The sequence below is a fragment of the Nelumbo lutea genome, chromosome 4 (assembly GCF_056320005.1).
Source record: "Nelumbo lutea isolate HS-2025 chromosome 4, American lotus-T2T, whole genome shotgun sequence".
NCBI lineage: Eukaryota > Viridiplantae > Streptophyta > Magnoliopsida > Proteales > Nelumbonaceae > Nelumbo > Nelumbo lutea.
The window spans coordinates 75,848,274-75,868,476 of record NC_142687.1 but is presented as its reverse complement, the minus strand read 5'-3'; the positions used below and the strand labels follow the sequence as shown (position 1 = coordinate 75,868,476).

General features: G+C 42.9%; 1 protein-coding gene across 1 annotated transcript; it reads left to right on the top strand.

Moving 5' to 3' along the window:
- Positions 1-1,111: 1,111 nt before the first annotated feature.
- On the top strand, positions 1,112-14,387 carry LOC148861141 (Galactosyltransferase family protein). The gene is made up of 7 exons (XM_088941669.1): positions 1,112-2,287; positions 10,760-10,989; positions 11,114-11,392; positions 11,639-11,767; positions 12,783-12,959; positions 13,040-13,147; positions 13,726-14,387. Exons 1-7 carry the CDS (start codon positions 1,510-1,512, stop codon positions 13,930-13,932), a joined length of 1,908 nt encoding a protein of 635 aa, XP_088797795.1. The 5' UTR covers positions 1,112-1,509; the 3' UTR covers positions 13,933-14,387.
- The last annotated feature ends 5,816 nt before the right edge of the window (positions 14,388-20,203 follow it).

Genomic DNA, 20,203 nt, shown 5'->3' with positions numbered 1-20,203 from the left:
ATTTGCGAGGGATAGACTAGCGATAAGGGCCTTATGCTTAGCTTCCTTATTGGATGCTTGGAACCCAAATCTGAGGGCATACTCCAACTTTATTTCATTAGATCTTGGTAGGATAAGTCTTGTGGCTACCCAACCTGGATGGGAGATGGATTGAATATGGAGTTTGAAGTCACCACCTAAATTTTTGGAAAATGGGAATTTAGGAAAACCTGGGATTTTTCAAGAAAATATTTTTCTCGATGACTTGTTTCCCAAAGGGGATTAGATTCTTAGGGTACGGGGACTAAGGTACGGTGTGGGAAGGTGTTAGGCACCCCACACATGTCCGGTTAAATTGACCTTTACTTTACTAGCTTGATTTCCACACTTTGTTTCTAGCAAATCTAGTGATTAAAAAAAAAAAAAATCTTGAAAGGACCAAGTGGTGTTCATGGTCTGGTTCAGTGTGGTTTGGAGAAGATTTTAGATCAAATCGATAAATTACCGTTTGAGAAATTTCTAAACTGAACTAAACCGTTTTGGTATGAAAACCAAAACAAACCAAACCGTTTTATTACAGTTTGATAGCATTGGTACGGTTTTTAATACGGTTTAGGGACTTTAGATCATTCTATGATTCTTTTGTGTTTAACCCAATTAGAAAGCCCAAATAGCTCCCCTAAAAATTAAAACTTAAAATTTTTATTTATTATTTCATTATAAAATAAAGAATTTATTAAATATTTATAATTTTATACATTACATTTAAATATATTATATATAATATTTACAAATCATATATTCATATATATTTCGATTTATAAAATTTAATAAACTGCAATTTAGAAAATTCTCAAATTCAACTAAACCGTTTATGGGTATGAATCGAATCAAACCGCGGCTTTGCGGCTTGAATCGTATAATGAACGAGACGGAATCTGCTCCTTACAGAGGGCGCCTCAGTTGCGCCTCACACGCACAGCGTACCATGCATTTGGAACATCTCCCGTATTTATGAATTATTAATCACGGGAGATGTTCCCAATGCACGGTGGATGTTCATGTAAGGCGCCCCTGTGTGAGGAGCATATCCCCTTCCATAATGAACACCCCTGACAGCAAATTCTGCCCCGCACTCGGTGTGTGAAGTGCGAAGGTTCGGTTTCACGCTTTCTTCCGACAAAGAAACTAGCGTGTCGAACGCGCGGGGCACCTTAGCGAAGAAAACAGAGAGTAGTGGAACTGCTACTGTTTTGCGGCTTGCGACTTACGAATTATACGCCAGGAGTGGCGGAGAGGAAAATGCGGGATATAGCGGTTCTTCGAGGCTCTGAGATCTACAACAGTTGCAGAGATCCGCCATTACTTGAATTCGAACTGGAAGAAGAAGAGGGCTTGTAGTACTCAAGTGGTTACATTGCTTGTTGAGGACTCAGGAAAACCTAGAGAGTAGAGATCATTAGTTTTGTATTGCCTTTTCACCTTTATGTTTCTTGCAGTCAGTTAAAGTGATGCAGTGACAATTTCGGGATGAAGAAGTGGACCGGAGGCACTCTGATGATTTCTCTTGCTATGATTTTAATTCTCCGGTACAGCCTTATGCAAGACCAGCCAAACAAGCAATCAGCATATGATTTCTTCTGGAATCATCCAAGCAATAATTCTCGTTTAGGGCATAATGGTGTAACTAGGACTTCTCAACTGCCACAGGAACGCGATCGTGCGAGAAAGCCCTATCTTATCAATGTCGATGGACTCAATGATCTGTATTCTCTGAAAAATATTTCAGAAGAAGACTCCAAAGTCGTACTTGTTTGGGCTCAAATGCTTTCCCTATTGTCTAGGTCAGACTCTTTGTCTGAAACAGCTCAAGGGATTAAAGAAGCGTCTGTTGCGTGGAAAGATTTGTTGGCTGCTATTGAAGATGAGAAGGCATCTAGGATTAGAAACAGTAACATCCAGGGAAATGATGAGAAGGATAAGAATTGCCCTTTCTCTGTTGGTATGTTGAACAGTACAATGTCTATTTATGGAACCATCCTTGAGTTTCCTTGCGGGCTTGCCGATAGTTCTTCCATCACATTGGTTGGCATTCCTGATGGACGCCATGGAAGCTTCCAAATTGAACTTATAGGCTCACTACTCCCGGGGGAGTCTAAGCCTCCTATTGTGTTGCACTACAATGTAAGTTTGCCAGGGGATAAAATGACAGAGGACCCGGTCATAATTCAGAATACATGGACGAAGGAACTTGGTTGGGGCAAAGATGAAAGGTGTCCTGCTCGTGGTTCCAGCAGCAACATCAAAGGTATACTTTTAGACATTTCCTTCTCCTCTAATTGTCACTTTCCAAAGCTCTTCTTCGTGTGACCTATGCTCAACCGTTGACCTGATTCCATCTGATGTGAAGTCAACATACTTTTATTGCATATTCAATCATAGCGACGGTTGTTTCATCTTATCTTTATGAGCTTCTGGAATTTCACTTGAACCAATTTTAATTCTGGAGAAGACTTTAGGGCTTTGAATTTTGTAAACCGTAGCTCCCGTCTATCAATGACATAAGTGAAAACAAGCACATTCTGGAATCTGAATATTGCGTACAATGGGTGAACCATAGGATGATTTCTTGGTAAAAATCAACCCTTTAGTGATAACTGCAACCATCCAGTCCACTTTTTTTGTGATTTCTGAAGGGTCAAATACATACCAAAAATGGGTATGAAGAGTCTTTGATCAGATAGTGCTTTCATTTTAATTGTCTAGTTGAGTTAATTATTGCTGTAGAAATTCTATGCGTTATGCACTGCCCACCATCAAATAGAACTTCACTATCTCATCAACTTATTTTATGTTAATATTGTTCGATTTGTTTTAAGGGCTAATTAACCTAGACAAAATATGCAAATTTGAAATATTTCTATAGATTATAGTTGGGGGGAGGGGTACGCAAATAAGTGCTAATGAGAAATCATAAATCCCAACCTAAAGTGTTCCATTCCTTTGTTAATGGAAATGTTGCAAGACCTGGTCCAGCTGGATGGTGGAACTGTTTAATCCCCACCTTGCAGTAAAAATGGTTTGGAAGAAGCTGGGTTTGGTAATTTTGGACTAAGGCCATTCCCTGATATTCTTATTCCAAATTACCAAATCCAGGTTGTGCATAATTTTGGAATATCTATTAAAAAGGTATATAGACCCAGACATTTCTTAAACATTCTGTTTTTTTGACTAGTAGAGGCAATTTTTTTTTTTTTTTTTTAATTCCTGGAATTAGCTCTCTATGCAATCTTTATATGTTATTCGTTCCAATAAAAGTTTCCTTTTTTGTTTCTGACTAAAAAGCCTTATATTAAGTATGTATGATACACTTCTAGTATAAGTTATGTTTTATGTGCTTATAAATTTATCAACTGAAGTGGCTGAACTGAAAAGCTTTTTGTCTTGTCTTTTGATGAATACGTTTTTAAGAAGGTTGTGTGCTCCTTAATGGATGAACCTGAAGCTCGGTAGGTTACTATACCTTGAGTCTTTATTGTTTAATTATTTTCTCCACTAAAAGAGAAAGCAATAAGTCGTTCAGTTCAGCAACAGCAGCTGTTAAGCCTGTTATCAAATGGCCCCTTTAACTTTCTTAGTTTTCAGCTCAGACAATTAGATGGTTTGTATTATGCAAGTTCAAAATATCGATGATACACAAAATTTTGCGTATCAAGAGTTTTGATTAATCAAAGTTTTATATTTTATGTTTAGCCATTTAAAACATCAAAACCTAAATACACCCTTTATTTAACGTATCGACCACCAAAAGATACAATACGATACACCTGGAATTTTGGACCTTGGTATTATGAGATAAGTTTAGCTGATGACATGGCTAATCATCATCATCTAAACCTTGTCCCAACTACATGAGATTGGCTACATGAATCCTGTTTTGCCATTTCATTCTGTTCAGTGCCATATATAACTTTTTTTTCCCTTTTATAACCTTATCTCTATTTCTCTTAATAAAACTTTGTAATATAAAGAAAAAGAATAAAAACTTTGTTAAAAATATAAAGAAAAAGAATAAAAGAAATTTTTGTCTAGTTCAATCAGCATTTTTTTGGTAATTAATTTCTTTATGAACTTATTTCTGATTTATGACCTATGGTCCCCTAAGGCCCTAAACATATTTACCACATAGTCTAGCCTGTCTAGGTTGGGGTGTATGTGTGTATGTTCATTCATGGATTCCGATATATTTTTTTGTCAGTTTCTAGATAAATGGAGATTATCAATACTTGATAAATGACGTTTTATGGTCTAGGTCCATTGGTCCAGCTTATTTTATAGTGCTAATGATGCCAGAACAAATTAACACCTTAGCTTCTAGCAGAAATAGGATTCAGGCTCTCAAGTCCCAAAACATCCCTACCCATCCAAGTCCATACTTGAGCCTAAGTGTAAGCCTATATCCATACCCATGCCATGGATTTTACAGATTTCCAAGATAAGCCAACATGCATAACATGGCTCCAGGATAGCTTTTTCTATCTATTGCCTATGAGATGCCACTATTGCATAGAGCATGTCAGCGGTTAACCACATACATAGGCTCCTCCCAGTTCTTTAAGGAATCCTTAGAAATCCCTCTAGATGTCCCAACTCCCAAGGTTTGCCCCCAAGCCATTTGTGGAATGCCCACGAGTGGTAGCTAGGCAACTAGCTACCCACAAGGATGGTTGGATGTATATTTCCCTCGAGGTGGATGTTAAGCTTTGTCCTTCTTCTGGAAGAAAAACATTGGTGTACTGAGGAATCATATTGAATATTGACAAACATGTAACATCACATGTCTAGAGTTAGTGGATGGTTTATGTTTTCATCTGGGTTTGTGATGAGTTACCGCTCACCTCGGAAGCCCCTTCGAGGGTGGCTTAACCTCTTGAAACAGAAGATGAAGGGAAAGAAGAGAAGGGAAGGTAGGAAGAGGATGGACTCAGAGAGAGAAAACGAAGGGATATTCATTCACACCTTTTATTATATGATTATGGCCTTATATAGCTGGCCTACAGGTGTAATCATAGAGGGAATATCCTCTGATTGCAGGGTAACTAACTTTGGAAGATATCATGGAGGGAATATCCTCTGGCTATAGAGTAACTAACTCTGAGTGTAACTAACTCTGGGGCTCTGTCGCGTGTCCTTTTTGTCTCCTTGTGAACTGTTGATGGGTGGTGGTCTGCTCTACTCCCATAGTTGGGTTCGGGGGGAGTGTTTGGGTCCCAACAATTCCTCCCTCCTTAGCATTGACCTTGCCCTCAAGGTCTAGGTTTGGGAACCTCTAGTTCAGCCTTAGATAAGGTTCCCAAGTGGCGTCTTCTGGAGGCAGCCCTGCCCATTCTACCTTGGCTTCTGGCACAACCTGCCCACCTCGTCGAACCCAACGGAAATCCACAATTCTGATAGGCTTCGTGTAAATGTCTCATTCCTTAGTGAATTGGGGTAAGTTGGATGAGATAGGAGTATGATTTCCCACAACTTTCTTGAGAAGTGAGATGTGAAACACCGGATGAAGCTTTGAGGTAGCAGGGAGGTCCAGTCTGTAAGCAACAAGGCCCCCTCTCTCCAGCACCTTATAGGACCCATAATACCTAGGAGCTAGCTTGTGCCAAGCTTGTCTTACCATTGAGACCTGGTGGTAAGGTTGGAGCTTAAGGTAGACAAAATCACCCACCTGAAACTCTAATGGGCGGTGGTGAGAGTCATAGCGGACCTTCATTCGTTGTTGGGCTTTTGTCAAGTTGGTCTTAAGCAGTCTAAGGATCTCGTCTCTTGCCAGTAGGCGGGTCTCTACTTCTGCCACCTTGGACGACCCATATTCATAAGGTAATATGGGAGGGGGTTCTCTGCCATATAGAGCTTTGAAGGGTGTCATTCTTGTAGTCGACTGATAAGTCGAGTTGTACCAGTATTCTACCCACGGGAGCTAGTGGGCCCACTATCTAGGCTTCTCCCCTATGAAGCATCTAAGGTAGGCTTCTAAGCATCGATTAAGAACTTCAGTCTATCCATCAGTCCGCGGGTGATAACTTGTGGATGGGTGCAGTTGGGTTCCTTGTAATCGGAAGTATTCCTTCTAGAATGAACTCAGGAAGGCAGGGTCACGGTCCGAGGCTATGGATCTTGGTGTTCCATGCAGTTTTGCGATGTCCCGTATGAAGATGTCAGCCACCATTGCTGCGGTGTAAGGGTGAGGCAATGCAGAGAAATGGCTGTACTTGGTGAGACGGTCAACCACTACCATGATAACCTCCTTCCCTACAGAATGGGGAAGTCCTGTGATGAAGCCCATGGAGAGGTCTTCCCACACTTGCTCTAGAATCTTGAGGGGTTGTAGAAGGCCCGCGGGAGACTGTGAGGAGTATTTCTGCTGTTGGCAGGTTTGGCATTTGGATACATAGTGTAACACATCCTTGCGCATTCCTACCCAATGGTAGTGGTTGCTGAGCCTCTTTAGGATCCGTAGCACCCCTGAATGTCCCCTCAATGCGGAATCATGAAGCAACCTTAGCAGTTCAGTTTTGTGGATGGAATTTGGAGCAACCACAAACCTGCCCCTAAAGAAAAGATCAGGTCCTACAATTTGGTAACCCGCAACCTGGGAAGGGTCACGTCTCCACTTATCCTTAATGTCCTATAGCTGCGAATCAGACCTGGCTTCTTGCCATAGCTTCAAACAAGGGAAAACTGGGTTGGGAGCAGGTCAGTTGGGCTAGTTCTTCTACTCGTGATAAGGCATCAGCTACACTGTTTCCGGGCCTAGGCTTATACTCTATGTGGTAGTCATATCCCATCAATTTACTAAGCCATTTTTGCTGCTCCGGGGTGTGCACCCTTTGTTCTGCTATGTACTTCAAACTTCGTTGGTCTGTCCTTATGATAAATTGGCATCCCAATAGGTATGTACGCCATTTCTGTACTGCCATTACCACAACCATCATTTCCTTGACATAAGTGGATTGATTTTGGTGAGCTGCTGAGAGAGCCTTGCTGAAATAAGCAATGGGCTGCCCTTTCTGCATCGGGATGGCCCCTACCCCTACACCCGATGCATAACAATCTATTTCAAAGGGCCGAGAGAAGTCTGGAAGAGTGAGGACTGGAGGACTAGAAACTGCTATTTTCAAGTCTTCAAAGGCCCGTTGGGCATCATCAACCCAATCGAAAGAATCCTTCTTTAACAGACGTGTTAGAGGGGTGGCCATAAGCCCATACCCCTTAATGAAGCGCCTATAATAACCGGTAAGCCCAAGAAAACCCCTGAGAGCCTTTACAGTAGTGGGCTTGGGCCACTTTTGGATGGCATCTATCTTTTCTGGGTTTGCCATAACCCGCCCTACTGCAACCACATGGCCTAAGTACGGAATCTGTTTTTGTCCAAAGGAACACTTTGTCATTTTGGCATGTAACTGGTGCTCCCTTAGAGTTGTGAGGGTAAGTTTCAGATGTTCCATATGGGTGTCCCAATCCCTGTTGTAAACCAGAATGTCATCGAAAAACACCATAATAAATCGCCTTAGAAATGGCCTGAAGATGTCATTCATGAGGGTCTGAAAGGTGGAGGGGGCATTGGTGAGTCCAAACAGCATAACCAGAAACTCATAATGGCCATCGTGGGTTCTAAAGGCTGTCTTGTGGATGTCAGCCTGGTGAACCCGGATCTGATGATACCCGGACCGCAGGTCTAGTTTGGAGAACACTTGTGCTTCCCCTAACTCGTCCAACAGTTCAGCAATGAGGGGTATCGGAAACTTGTCATTCACTGCAATCTGATTCAGGGCCCGGTAATCTACGCAAAAACGCCAACTACCATCCTTCTTCTTCACTAGGAGTACAGGGGATGAGAAAGGGCTAGTGCTGGTCTGTATATGCCCTTTGTCCAATAGCTCTCTTACTACCTTCTCAATTTCCAGCTTCTGGAAATAAGGGTATCTATATGGCCTCACATTGGCCGGTTTGGAATCTGGTAAGAGGGGTATCTAATGGTCATGGGCCCGGGGTGGAGGTAATTGGTTCGGTTCCTTGAATATGTCACCAAACTGATCAAGTATAGATCGCAAGGTCTCATGTTGGGCTTCCGTGGGTTGGTCATAGCCCTGACTGTTTAAAATTGAGATTGTGGGCCGAATGCTTAAGTGCATAAATAAGGGCAGTCCAACATCCTTGGAGGCCCGTATCATGGAAGCTAAAGTATCACCTTGGGGACTAGGGGGCCACACCCCTTGTAAATGACAAGTCTGACCATCTTGGTAAAAATCCATTGTCATTTTGGCCCAATCACAAAGTGCAGGACCTAGGCCACGTAACCAATGAATTCCCAAAATAATATCAGCCTCTGAGAAATCCAATGGGTGGAGATCCACCACGAAATTATGGCCCTGTATGAGGATCTTTTCCTTCTTACATACACCATCACATAACATCTGACTCCCATTAGCCACATGGATCGAAAAAAGAGGAGTGGGTTGTATAGTCATACCTAGTTGCTTTGCCAAGCGGCAAGTGATGAAATTTAGGTTAGAGCCACTGTCAATCAAGATCATCACAGACCGGCCAACCAATCTTCCTTCTACTCGCATGGACTGAAGAGGGTTGAGGCCCATGAGAGCGTGTAAGGAGATCTCGGCTCCGACAGGTTCTGGTTCGTCTGATATCAATTCACAGTCTTCTACGTGCTCTGGTTCTGTCCCTTCCGGCTCTTCCTCTGTCTGAAGGAGAAACACTTGCTGGACCCGACACTTATGGCCCGGCCCAAACTTGTCATCACAGTTGTAATAGAGGCCCTTTGCACGTCGGGCCTGCATCTCGGCCCATGAGAGGCGTTTGAAGGGCATAGTGGGCCTGGGCAAAATGGGCTTTTGAGAATCCCCAACTTGTTTCATGGGTTGCTGATCGGCCCGTTGGGTAACCCTCACGTTTGGGTAAGACAGCTTGTTGGCTTTGCGCAGGTTGTCGATTTCCTCTTCTTGCAGGCGAGCCAAATCCACCGCAGCCATGACTGTCGCCGGACGGAGAGCCCTCACCTCCAGGCGGATATCCTCTCTGAGGCCTCCCACAAAACACCCCACTAAGGCCTTCTTTGGCCATCCATGTACCCTGGTCGCCATTCTCTCGAACTCGAGCTAGTAGTCTGCTACCGTCCCAGTCTGCTTTAATCGAGTGAGGAGTTCGTCGTAATCCACCAACGCCGTCGGCCCAAAACGGATGCACAGAGCTTCAGTGAACTCCGCCCAAATTACCTGAGGATGGTTTTGACGATACCTCTGGAACCATAGAATCGCGTCTCCTTCTAGGTGAATGGAAGCGATGGAGACGTGCTGGTGTGCAGGGGTTTCGTGGTACTTGAAAAATCTTTCTTTTTTGAAGATCCAAGGAATGGGATCTCCACCGGTATAGTTGGGAAAGTTGATCTTAGTGACTTTTCCGGTGGGGTAACACCCAGTTCTTTGGCTGCTTGAAGCAGAGGCTTCCGCCCCTGCTGGGTGACTAGTCTCGCCGGATTGTTGCTGAGAGGCGATGCTGGAGGCGATGCTGGAGGCGACCACTTTGAGTTCCCTGAGTTCATTCAGCACCTGGTGGAACCCAATCTCAAGCTGGTCGACTCTATCATCCATGGTAGAGGAACGTGTCTGCGGCATAGCTGACCCGTGATCTGGATAGCCTGGCTCTGATACCAACTTGATGAGTTACTGCTCACCTCGGAAGCCCCTTCGAGGGTGGCTTAACCTCCTGAAACAGAAGATGAAGGGAAAGAAGAGAAGGGAAGGTAGGAAGAGGATGGACTCAGAGAGAGAGAAAACGAAGGGATATTCATTCACACCTTTTATTATATGATTATGGCCTTATATAGCTGGCCTACAGGTGTAATCATAGAGGGAATATCCTCTGATTGCAGGGTAACTAACTCTGGAAGATATCATGGAGGGAATATCCTCTGGCTACAGAGTAACCAACTCTGGGGCTCTGTCTCCTTGTGAACTGCTGATGGGTGGTGGTCTGCTCTACTCCCATAGTTGGGTTCGGGGGGAGTGTTTGGGTCCCAATAGTTTGTTTGTCAGTGGGGGAGATAATTTGTGTGGTTAGCTCTTATTCTTTTTGAATTGGGGAACCTGAAGATTTGATTACCATCACTTGTGCTTGTATTCTTATCTCATTTATAATTGTAATAAAATTCTCTAGTTAATGATAAATAAAGAAAACTTTACATGCCTAAACTAGCCCAATACACTGTCAGATATTTCAGAGCATGGAGCTCCGTTGGCCTTATGAGTCCCCAAATGGCCCACCATAGACAATTGATGCTGAGCATGACGTGAAAGTCATAGATCAACACTTGGCCCTACATTATGGCAAGAATACTTGCACTTGGTTCTCCCAAGTCCCAAAAAAAATTGTCCATCTATGCTATTTTTTATTTTTGGTTTGCAGACTTTCACATGTTTCAGTTATTACTGATTCGTATACTTGTCAAAAGTACTCAGCCAAGTTATATATACTTATATCCATTTGGCATTGTGACATGGCATCTCCAATTCTCCATCTGTCCATTATATCAGTTCCTGTTATTGGTTTGGTTTCAGTGTACTGTAAAACATGTATATTAAATTTCTATAATGAAGCAGCCGTGCCTATCTTTGTTTGGAAATACTTGGTACATATTTTTTTCTTAATTATCAGAACAAAAGCTTCTTTGGATTTAGTTTTCTAATGTATTTCCACAGATGTATTACAGTTGATGGACTCATTTCTTGCAATGAACAAGTTATGGGAACTGTATTGAAAGAGAACCTCAACGGCAGTCAACCCAGTAGTAAGACTAATATTTCCGGGGGAAGTACACACATAACTTTTAACTTCCCGTTTGTTGAAGGAAATCCATTTACTGCCACACTGTGGGTTGGACCAGAGGGATTCCATATGACTGTGAATGGGAGGCATGAAACATCTTTTGCATATAGGGAGGTATGGATCATTTTACTCATAAGTCGTAACAAATATTGAATGAGATAAGGCAGTTATATACATTAGGAATTTTCAATTCTAGTAGTAGTGATCCCCACCCTTGAAACTATTTCTATCATTGCAGAAACTTGAACCATGGTTGGTTAGTGGAGTAAAAGTGGGAGGTGGCTTACATATCTTATCTGCCTTGGCAAATGGCTTGCCTGTCTCTGAAGATATGGATTTGATTATTGATGCTAAGCAACTCAAAGCACCTCTAGTTTCTAGGAAAAGGCTTACAATGCTAATTGGGGTTTTCTCAACTGGAAACAATTTTGAGCGTCGTATGGCATTGAGGAGGTCTTGGATGCAGTATAAAGCTGTACGCTCTGGGGATGTGGCTGTCCGCTTTTTTATTGGTCTTGTAAGTGATGTCTTAAGTTTGCTAGGAGTTTTATGTTCATCTGATTATTTTAGGTACTAGATGAGGATGTGCATCAGCGATGTGCTGGGATTTTATGACTTATTTAGTTCTTTTTTTTTTCATTCATATGCTACAGTTTCCCCCAGTTCAGCTAAAAAGAGATGAAACTTTTTTGAAGAAAAAAATCTTTTTTTTTTTTTCAGAAAGAAAATGTGCTCTAATTATTTTTTATTTTCAAATCTGCAGCAAAAGAACAAGCAAGTTAACATTGAGCTATGGAAAGAATCTCAGATGTATGGCGATATCCATCTGATGCCTTTTGTTGATTATTACAGCTTGATCACATTGAAAACAGTTGCTATTTGCATCATGGGGGTATGTAGATATAAAATCTCATAACGAAATAAGTAAATTCACTTCAGTTGTTTTCATCTGTTATTGTTAATTATTTTAGAGCTCATACAGATTGATGCTCTTAACTCTTAAGTTCTCTGTACAAAGGTTTATGCTCATTGTATTAGATAGGTTAGATGCTTGGTGGCCAACTGGAATATCTTTTTCTGTTTGACAAGGACATCCACTGATGATTTATCTGACTCCATAGCCACAATTGGTATAGGCAAAAGTGAGTTGTATTGTTGTCATTTTCTTCCAGGCCAGGGCACCCTTGTATACTTGGGCTGCATGGGGAGACATACATGATATGGCATAGGGGCTTCTTGTACTTTTATTTCTTCTTCCAATCTTCTTTTTGATGATTTTTTGTTAAAATCTTGTTGATCTTGATATGTGCCCGAACTCATCTCAGCCTTATTTGTGTAACTAATTAGGGTCCACTACAAGAAGCTTGACCTGCTATCACCTTCTATCAAGAGCCATTTTCTGTTAAACTGGAAGTCCTTAGATCATTTCTTACCACTTACAGCTCACTCCAGTCCTTAGATCTCATTGATCCCATTACTGATGAAAAATAATGTTCTTTTGAGTTGATCTTTCATATTATTTTGCTATTCTATAATTTGCTAGAATTGGAATGCAATATATTGTAAAGCAATCTCTACAAATTGAAGAAAGATGATTGTGTGACTTTCATTTTGTTTTTAAAAAATCTGTCAAAACCATCTATTCCCTAGATTTCTTTTTGGATCATTCACTTATTTTATCCATCCAAAAAGATACATGTGGTTATGGTGGTTATTGTTATCAATTCATTTGGTCTAAGATTCTAAGAAATATCTCTACTTGGTCCCATTCCAATCTGTATATAGTTCTTACAGTCTAACAAATTGCAAGGGGGTCAGGAATTTTGATGTTAGATAGTGTTTCTCGTATACTAATTTTTCTTTTTTTCTCCTAGTTAGGTATAATATTCTCATTTTTTGTTTTGCAGATTAAAATTCTCCCTGCTAAATACATAATGAAAATGGATGATGATGCTTTTGTCAGAATTGATGAAGTTCTTTCTAGTCTCAAGGGAAAGGTCTCCAACGGACTCCTCTATGGTCTAATTTCCTTTGATTCAAAACCCCATAGAGATCGAGACAGCAAATGGTATATCAGTACTGAGGTATTAATCTCAGGCAACTTTTATCTTCAGAAAAATTTGTGAAGTAGAATTTTCATTTTGATGTGGGTTTTGCTGTGCAGGAATGGCCACATGCTTCATATCCACCATGGGCTCATGGTCCAGGATATATTATTTCAAGGGACATTGCAAAATTCATTGTTCAGGGCCACCAAGAAAGAGACCTCAAGGTAGGACTTAGTTACTATTGCAATTTCATTGGTTTTATGACATGTTTGGGTGCACACTAATTTATATTATTTCCCCTTAGAGATTCTGCCATTTGATCAGAGTGCAATCATCATGCCATTTGATTTCTAGGTTGTGTAATTGACCATTGCCTGTTGGTAGTGAGGTGAACTGACACTAAGAGTGCAAAATTTTTGATAATCAGAGTGCAAATCATCATGCCATTTGATTTCTAGATTGTGTAATTGACTATTGCCTGTAGGTAGTGGGGTGAACTGACACTAGAGATATTATCTAGGAATATGCTGTTCTTTGGCAAGACAGAGGTACTTTGGGGATAGCTGTGACAGAGCCCTGTACAGCCTTTGGTTTATAGTACTTTGTATCTACAACTTTTATTTTTGTAATTTTGTTCAAATATTTTAGTGCTGCATGGAAATGTTATACCAATAAAAAAAATACACCGTCTTTCTGTCATAAAAATGCAAAATTTTTATTTCGTTAGCTTGTATTGAACCTTCCCTTTTTTCTCTCTTTATTTTGTGTGTGTGTGTGTGTGTGTTTGATTTTGGTTTTCCAGCTTTTCAAGCTAGAAGATGTTGCAATGGGGATATGGATTGAACAATTTAAGAAGAGTGGTAAAGAAGTGCACTATGTCAGTGATGATCGGTTTTACAATGCCGGGTGTGAATCAAATTATATTCTTGCCCATTATCAAGGTCCAAGGATGGTGTTATGCCTCTGGGAAAAGTTGCAACTTGAGCATGAGCCTACGTGCTGCGAGTAACTTGCTCTATTGATCTTTTGAAATTAATTCCTTCAAGCCAATAGCCCAATACAAAGATAAAAAAGAGCTTTGGGAATTTGTTCTAGATTTTTGGGCATGGAAGTTATAGTATCAGTCAGCTCAATTTCATAAATCAATCTGCCATTGTTCTACTGACGTTCTGCAACCATCAGTGACACTGACAGATCTATTCCAATCTCAGTTATGAAGAAGATTGGTAGCAATTCCAATTTCATACGTTTTAAAGGCTGCCTGTTTGTTGTGAATTTGTGTTTAATTATCTTTCCATTCTTTTGTCAGCACCTAGTGGGAAAGGTGTATCCAGTTGGCATGTTGTTGTAGTTGTATGATATGGATTCTTTGATTGATTGAAGGCTAATCCTCACATTGGTTTTGTTTGTAACAAACTGACAAGTGTTATAGAGAGATCTATTAGTCACATCCGTTGCAGAGAATTATATTGTTACATATTTAAAATATTCCCTTTGCAGCTTGTGGATTAGTCTTTTTGTTCCTTGCATCAAAGTGTTTATGGGAGTCTCTATTTAAGAATGTCAATCTTTTTAATGAAGAGGACATATATCGGTTTGCTGCGGCTTTTGTTGTTGTTGTTCTTCTTCTTCTTGTTTCCCCAAGAGTACTCCTTTTGATAACAGAGGCTGTCTATGAGGTAGACCATGAAGTGTTTAGTCAAACAAAATAGGTCACCTACCATTGTTGTTGTAAGATTCACCTACGATTTTTCTTTCATCACCCATATACCCATAACCCCCCAACGGCCCAACCCTGGTGGTAACGGGATTCCGGTTTCTGCTACGTCGATCTTTCGAATTTAATACATTCAGATTCAGTTTTGGTTCAGAAAAGGACAAAACATAGATGCTTTTTTTTTGTGCATATATATATATATATATTTGTGTTTTTTTGTGCACATATATAACTGATGCCGCATGAAGCATAGATTAGACATGATACCTTAAGGCTATGTTTGGTTTGAAGGAAAAAGTAGGGAAAGGAAAGCAAATGTAGGGAAACCTTTACAAATCTTGTATAGATTTTTTTAACTTTCCCTTCCTTTCCCTACCTTTTCCTAAAAAGCAAACATAGCCCAAAAGTTTGAAAACCAATCAATAATCAATCAACTATTATTCATCATTCATCAAGATTTACAACAGGGTTCTGATGTGTGATTCTGTTTTGAAGCCTAAAGTATAATTTCAATGTTGCGCTCCAGTTCAATTCATTGCATCATCTACCAGTACAGCTGTACAGGTATTAGAAAATCAAGGGTGGTAGACCACGTAGTGGTCCGGCCTGTTCAAAACACAACCCTATTTAGCTAATGCATGAGCAACCTTGTTACTTGTACGTGGTACAAAGGATATGGTAAAATCCTAAAACTTCTGAAGAAGGGTCTTGCAATCGACTATTGTTGTAAAGAGTCACTACGGGATATCATTGTTGACATCTGATGGTGTGCGATTTGACTACTCTTAGTTGGGGGGTGATTCGGATTCCAGGTAGACGATGAGTTGGATCGGTCTGCAAAAGAACCTAGGGTAGCTAATCTGGTGAGGTCACTCTGATGCTTAAGTTAGTAAGTATGTTGTAAATGCAAGCTGAATGCTTGAGAGCTTGAGTGCTAGAGAGTAGGGTAATCACGCGTACCTTTGCCTTGAGGTTTCCGTCTTTATATACTAGAGTAGTCGTGAGTCTCACGAAAGAGCTCCGGGATCTCCAGGGTGTGGAGATAAGGTTTGTTCTGCCTTCAGAGGAGTAGTATGTAGATAAGGCTTATCGTTTCATCTCTGACTCTGGTAGAGCCGGGACGAGTTCTCATCGTGATCTCGGAAAAGTTAGGATCTGTTAGTTCATCACAATTTCGAGTAACTTGGGATCTGTTGGAGAGACCTATGGTGTCGGTTATGTGGCAATTCGGGTCATTAGCTCTGATTTGGTACTTCAATTCTTTAGTCTCAAACTGGATTGGATGCTGAGATGCTTCTACATCGAGGTGGGTTTTGGGCCGTGGTGGCTGAATACCTGAGCTCCAAATGCTACGAACTAGGCTTGCTAGACTGAACTGTCATCCCTTGATCAGATCGTGCCCACGTGTCCCCTTCTTGCTAGGTCGAGCCAAATCTCCCTTCATCAATTGCCCCCCACTTCTCGAGCTAGGGGTCTCAACCTAGTGCGTGGAGTTCATGACGAGTCCAGGTGGATTTGACACGAGGTCTAGGCGACTTGACGGGGAATCGTTGGTCGGACCTGTTCAACCGCCCGGCTCAACTTAGGAATAACCCAGGTTGCATCTGAGTCGCGTGCAGATGTCACACCGTTTTATAAACTCCGCGGATGTCAAAACAGGCGCTAAATCGATTTCAGCCTCGGGGGTCATGCAACCGGTTTCCCTAGGAGCCGTCGGATTGTGTGGATCTCAACCGTTGATCCCCGGATATACTGGCTATAAATAGGGGCCAAGGGACTCATTTTCCTCGTCGCAAGTCCGCAAATCCGCAATCCACAATCTTTGAGGACGCTTCAAGTCTTTTAGTTCGGTGTCTTTCCGAGGTCGCCTTCCTTTCTTCGGTCTTCCTTTTGGTGAGTCCCCCTTTGCTTTTTCTTTTCGATTCTGAGTCTTTTTAGTATGTCTAGCTTTGGCTTTGATAGTCTCTTAGACGGGAGTGGTGAGTCCGTTGGAGCCGAAGTGGGTACCTTGGCTTAGACCGCGGATCCTCGTCCTACTGAGGTGGTTACTTTAGGTCAGGATGTGGTCCGCGGTCCCCCTGAGGCGAACTCACCTCGGCGGAAGCAAGAGGCTTCAGGTAACCTAGCTTCCACCTCACACCGAGGTCGGCTATCAGACAACTTTGGCCCGTCGACAATGATAGCGGACATGCTCCTAACCTTACTAGCCCGGTACAGACTTCCCAATGACTTTGTGTATAGCATCGCCTTAGGCAATTTCCCTTGGGATCACGATCTCGAAGAGCAGCTCACAACTGGTCTTTGCCTTCCACTTCACCCCCTTATAGTCAAGATCGTAAAATTTTTCAACATCACCATAGATAAGTTACACCCGAACTCTATCTGCAACATCGTAGGGATCATTTCACTTTTCCACGATTACAACCTTCCCCTTGACCTCGACATCTTTTCTTCTATTCTTTCCATTAAGAAGAATTCGTCTTGTGTTTTGCCCGAGCGCAAGCGAACTTACTATCTGTCACCTCGCCCTGGTTTCAAACTTTTGCACGAACTCCCTAACAAGGTCTCGGCCTGGAAGAGGCGCTATTTCGTGGTCCGCAACACCGAGGGGTGGCCTTTCCCGACTCATTGGAGGGCAGCCGTCCAAGACCCCGACGTTAGGTTGGACCTGAAGACAAGGGAGGTGCTCCGATCTTGGGCGGAGCTCGGCCTGAAGTTCGAAGACTTTGTGACCGAGAAGAAGCTCGTGCAGGCCGGTCTGAGTCCTCCTGGTAGGTCACTGTTTGCTACACTTTTTCTATTAGTTTTACTCCGGTACTGTATCTGACAACTTGTTTTTTTGTCATAGCTGTCATGGACAACATCCCCACCAACGAGCTCTTCGGGAGCATGAAGAGGGGGAAGAAGAAGAAGAGAGCGTCCAAGAAGGCTCGTGTTGAGCACCCACCAGTTGCTGTTCCTGAGCCCGAGCAGCCATCAATTGCCAATCAGCTTCCCGTGATAGACCTGGTCGAGGAGGACTTGGGCAAGCCCTCCCCACCCTGCGTGCCCGAGGAGGCTACATCTTCGGAGCCCGTCCCTGCAGCCACCACTTCTTCGGGCAGCAACGACGTAGTTCAGAGTATTTTGACCCCAAAATTCGGCTTGCTCAAGAGAAAGGATGCGATATTCGCTGAGGAGGTCGCTTGTTTGGCCGAATTAACAGTTGCTCAGCTTGGGGCCCGAGTGGCTACTCACTATATGGTGGTAAGTTCTCGGAATTGTCTTTTCAAAGTATCATGTTCTTGGATTTTTTGTATACTGATGCTTGTTTCCTTCGCTTGGCAGGTGAATTCCTCCATCCATGCCTTGGCTTATCAGTCCGAGGTGATCTTGAAGCGGGCCCTCAGAGCCGAGGAGTCTTCCCAGAAAGCCCACGCCGAACTGAACTTAGCTCGCAACGAAAATAACCAGCTGAAGAACGACACGCGAGCTAAGAAGGAGCTGCTCACTCTGTTGATGTCGGAGAAGAAGGAGCTCGAGGAGCATGAGGCGACATTGAAGAGGGAGGTGGAGAACCTCGAGGCCCATGTGAAGGAACGAACTGAGCTACTTCTTCAGGTGATGGAGGAGGCTAAGGCTAAGGATGCCGAGGAGTACAAGTCCTCAGCAGAGCTTCAAGAAAGGTTGATCGAGGTAGGGACAACGGGTTACTGCAAAGGATTCAAACTCAATAGGTGGCTGACCCGACGTGAACTTCCCCAAATCGACCTTAGTGCCATAACCACATCAAAGATCACAGAGGAGATGGCCGTCGAAGCTGCCTAAGATTCGAACTCCGAAGCAGAAAGTGATGACGACCTGCTTGACAAGGATGAGGAGACCGGTGTTGGTGAGGACTGCATGGAGACAGATCCTCCTGCCGAAGCCTCCAGTAAGGATGAGGAGCCCTGAAATGACTAAATGTCTCTTTTCTTGGACCCCCTTTGTAATACTCTATACTATGAGCCTCTGAGCTCGGCCCATTGTAAATTTTTTTCCTTTTTTTTGTATTCAAAATTCCATATTAATGAAATACATGTGTTTTTGTAATCTTTGTGTGCAAAATTTTTTTAAGGTGTAGATTACCCCCGAATTGTCGAACTAGCGAGCTAGACTCCGAGTAGGAATAACCTCGTACCGTTGTATGCCGAGGTGGGCGGACACTGTAGGGTATACACCCGACCTGTCTACACATGGGCTACTCACTTAGGTGTTGGTTATCCCTTAGTGCCGAGCTAACGGGCTTGACCCCAAGTGGGATTGACCTGTTGCTGTATGCTGAGGTGAATTAGACATCATAGGGTTTGCACTCGAGGTGTCTATGCCTCACAGACATCTAAAACTGGTCTGCCTATGCCGAAGAGGCGACTAGGACTTGTTTGCTTATGTTGAAGAGGTGACTAGGAGTTATCGCAATGCCGAGGTCTTATGTCAGTTCGGCGCCAGGGCCCTTAGGCTTTTGGGAGTGACTCGCAGTCCTCTCTCCAGTTCGGTTGTCATTTTTGACCAGTTCGGTGGTTACAAGTAGTATTTTCTCAAGTTGTCGATATTCCATGCTCGAGGTACCTGTTTCCCTTCCAAAGTCTCGAGATCATACGTGCCTTCCTCGAACACCCATCTTACTCGGTACAAACCTTCCCAATTCGGTCCGAGCTTACCAACGTCGGGCTCAGGTACCGTAACCTTCCGAAAACTAGGTTGCTGATGCGAAAGTGTCATTTTCTGACCTGGGCGTTATAGTACCTAGCTATTCTTTGTTGGTAAGCTGCGGTTTGGATGTAAGCCAGATCTCATACCTCTTCTACCAAGTCTAGGTTGGTACGAAGCTCATCATCATTCACCTCCTTATCGTAGGCCCTCAATCGTAATGTGGGTACCTCGATTGCTGCCGGGATCACCGCTTCTGTGCCATACGTAAGGTTGAAGGGGGTTTCACCTGTAGCAGTTTTGATAGTGGTTCAGTAGGCCCAAAGGACACTAGGCAGTTCATCCACCCACAATCCCTTGGCTCGGGCTAAGTGAGCCTTTGATCCGCGAAGTGTCGCCCTATTAGTCACTTCTGCTTGTCCGTTCTCCTGGGGGTGTGCCACCGAGGTGAAATTTTGTTGAATTCCTATTTCGGCACACTAGTTTTGAAACTTGATATCCCCAAACTGCTTCCCATTGTCGGATATTAGCAACTGAGGTAGCCCGAAATGACATACTATGTTTTTCCAGAAGAAATTCTGTATGTTGCGAGTTGTGATCGTTACCAAAGGTTCGGCTTCCACCCACTTCGTAAAGTAGTCTACTGCTACGACTAGGAACCTCCTCTGTCATGTTGCTGGTGAGAAAGGGCCAAGGATATCGACTCCCCACTGCGCGAAGGGCCATGGGCTAGTGAGGTATTTCAGATCGGCAACATGTCGATGGTGAATATTGGTGTGCCTCTGACATCTGTTACACTTCTTGACGAGCTCGAATGCATCTACTTTCATCGTGGGCCAGTAATAGCCTTGCTGTAGTGCTTTCTGTGCGAGAGCTCTGCCCCCAAGTGTCCACC

Excerpts from the sequence above, each read along its gene's own strand:
- LOC148861141 (XM_088941669.1), top strand. The coding sequence starts at position 1,510 with ATGAAGAAGTGGACCGGAGGCACTCTGATGATTTCTCTTGCTATGATT. Across the intron at positions 10,990-11,113 it reads CATCTTTTGCATATAGGGAG|AAACTTGAACCATGGTTGGT; the intron begins GTATGGATCATT and ends CTATCATTGCAG. Across the intron at positions 11,393-11,638 it reads TCCGCTTTTTTATTGGTCTT|CAAAAGAACAAGCAAGTTAA; the intron begins GTAAGTGATGTC and ends TCAAATCTGCAG.